Below are 2609 nucleotides of genomic sequence, written 5' to 3'. Positions count from 1 at the left end.
AGTTCTGTACTCCATACTCAGCACACAGCGCTCCATCCCCAGAAGGAAGGCAGCCCCAGACGCCGCCAGCAGGGCTCAGGACTCAGATCGCCTCTCTCACCCGGACTGTTCTTTGTAGAGGGAGCGGAGCGGATTTTGGATGTGAGTGTCGCACCCATAGCTGAAGCGTTGTGTCAGACAGAGAAGACTGGAGAATAGTGAAGTTGGTGCAGGCGAGGAAAGTTTGTGAACACTTTTCACACAAAGAGAACGATCGTTCCCGGGGCATGTACACTGCACAGTGACAGCGGCATGGACCCGGCCGATCTCCCCTACCACCCTCCCCGGCCGGCTCGCCGGACTCAGTGGCTGGCCAGTGTCCTGGCTCATCACTACGGACTGGACCGCGGGCTGGACAATGAAATCATCGTTCTGGCCAGTGGACTGGACCAGTACCTGCAGGAGGTCTTCCATCACCTGGACTGGCGGGCAGAAGGCACCATCTCCGGGGAAGAGTTCCGCACCCTGTGCGGGGTCCTTGGCTTGGAACCCGGAATGGACGAGTGCGAGGGGCTGCTGGAGCAACTGCCGGAGCGCCTGACTTTCCGACACTTCCATGCCAGGCTCTGCGGGCACTTCAGCTCCAAAGCCAGGGGCCCCCGCCTGCCTGTGAGCCAAGGTAGCCCGATCCGGCTGAGAAGGAAGAAGAGCCCGAGGATGACCCTGACAGGGGAAGACGATGTGCTACATAGGCTGGAGGACGAGAACCGCAACCTCAGGGAGCTGCTGGAGGACATGAGGACGGCTCTGCAGAGCAGTGATGCCCGCTGCCTGGCACTTCAGGTGAGACAGAGGATGGAGAGGGCTCCGCAGGGGTACTGCCTCTGGATACTGCATCAGGGCAGTGATGCCCGCTGCTTGGCACTGCAGGTGAAATAGGGGATGGAGAGGGCTCCATCCCCTGCAGCAACCAGGTACTGCCTCTGGTTGCTGCATCAGAGCAGTGATGCCCGCTGCCAGGCACTGGAGGTGAGCAGTGCTCAGCTGGGGTACTGCCATTGGGAGGCACACAGGTCCATGATTGTATAAATGCCTAAAATAGATGTCCTCCAAGTCACTAAAAGTTTAAATAGAACTCTAGGAATTTAAAAATGTACCCATGCAGTAGGAGTTTGAAATTGTATTTCCACATTTGCAGCCAAATTGGGTTAATACATTTATAATATTCATTGCTATTATGTGCTATTATACTATATGCTGCATATTATACATGTATAGAAGAGAAGTATACACTACTTCCAGGACGCTAGTAAATCTGGATACTTGCTATGAGTGGAGAAGTTGTGTATATACAAATTGGGATAACACCTATTTTATGTTTGTTGCATGCTCCCATTCACATTGCATAATTTAAGAAGAACTCTGGGTAAAACTTTTCAGTGAGGCTTCCTCTGATTGCTCGTTTTGATCTAGATGCTAAAATAAAAAAGTTATACTCACCCAAACTTTGGAGCCGGCTGTCTCTTAGGCCAGTCCCTTCCAGCGTTGCTCCCCCTCTGCTGCAGCAGTCTAAGATCCCTGAGTAATCACATGCAATACACTGTGTATAGGATGTGAGGATGCCGAGGGACATACTATCGCTGCAGCAGAAAGGACAGGTTGGAGAGAGCACTGCAACAGTCGGCAGATGAATTTAACTTTGATATTTTAGCTCCCTAGAAGAAAAATTAGCTCTTAACCCTTGCAGCACAGGTGTAACCCCACTGCAAGGGTTAAGATTTGATTTGGAGTTCTTCTTTAATGCAGAACCTTTCTGGTGTTTAGACCTGTGGGCAAGTGGTACTTGGAGGCAGACAGGAGACAAGGACCAAAAAACCTGTCCAAACTAAACTTACAAGCTTCCCTAGTCTTGTTTGCATTGATTTTGCTCTTCTGAGCTACTTTACTCCTAGTTCTCCAAACATCTCTCTGGACTATAATCTAATATAACTTTGTGTTTGTGTTTAAGCTGGTTACAGTGACTGATTCAATAACTAACAGACCAATGAACATTTATAGCTCATCAAGGCCGAGTAAGGGAACACTTACCAGAATACAGCATAAACAGTTATAAAAATATGAATAGCGCTCAGCCTTCAGGAAATTGTCCCACAAATACTTTTATTTTGCTGCCGCCAACATGAGCAGTGTGTTATTATCCCAATGATGGATGTTGTTGTGATCCACATAACAAAGCCGTCACCATTCATTCTGACTGAGCCAGGACAAATGATAAGAAATGCGATGGTAATTACATGTCTGGAGTTCTACTTAAAAAAAAAATTAAAAATTGCTGCTTACATTTTTTTTGGCAATTCAATAATTTTATTGACAGTTTTCAAAAATGTAACAAAAGCAAAAAAGAATAGGACAGTGTGTAGAACATGGTCATCAGAAATTGGCAAAGTTATACAATACTTAAACATCTGGGGCTCTTATACGATGCATCAAGTAAAAGGATAACCAGAGCAAAGAAAGAAAGAAAGAAAGGGCTCAACAACTATTAGGTAAATGTATCGAACAAATGGAGTGAAGAAAAGAGGAGGAATAAAAGGAAGCTGCTTATATGTTAAGTGATTTTTACTTGCTCA

General features: G+C 46.9%; 1 protein-coding gene across 1 annotated transcript in view; it reads left to right on the top strand.

The window, feature by feature from the left end:
• Positions 1 to 291: 291 nt before the first annotated feature.
• Positions 292 to 2609, top strand: part of EFCC1 (EF-hand and coiled-coil domain containing 1) — an 85910-nt gene continuing 83592 nt past the window's right edge. Inside the window, exon 1 of the mRNA XM_018557171.1 lies at positions 292 to 822. Within this exon, the coding sequence (XP_018412673.1) occupies positions 292 to 822 (531 nt within the window). The remainder of the gene's footprint in view (positions 823 to 2609) is intronic.

Source organism: Nanorana parkeri, unplaced genomic scaffold (assembly GCF_000935625.1).
Source record: "Nanorana parkeri isolate BGI_ZX_2015 unplaced genomic scaffold, ASM93562v1 scaffold270, whole genome shotgun sequence".
In the NCBI taxonomy this organism is placed as follows: domain Eukaryota; kingdom Metazoa; phylum Chordata; class Amphibia; order Anura; family Dicroglossidae; genus Nanorana; species Nanorana parkeri.
Note: the sequence above shows the minus strand (reverse complement) of the source record. Positions and strands in the feature narration are given on the sequence as shown.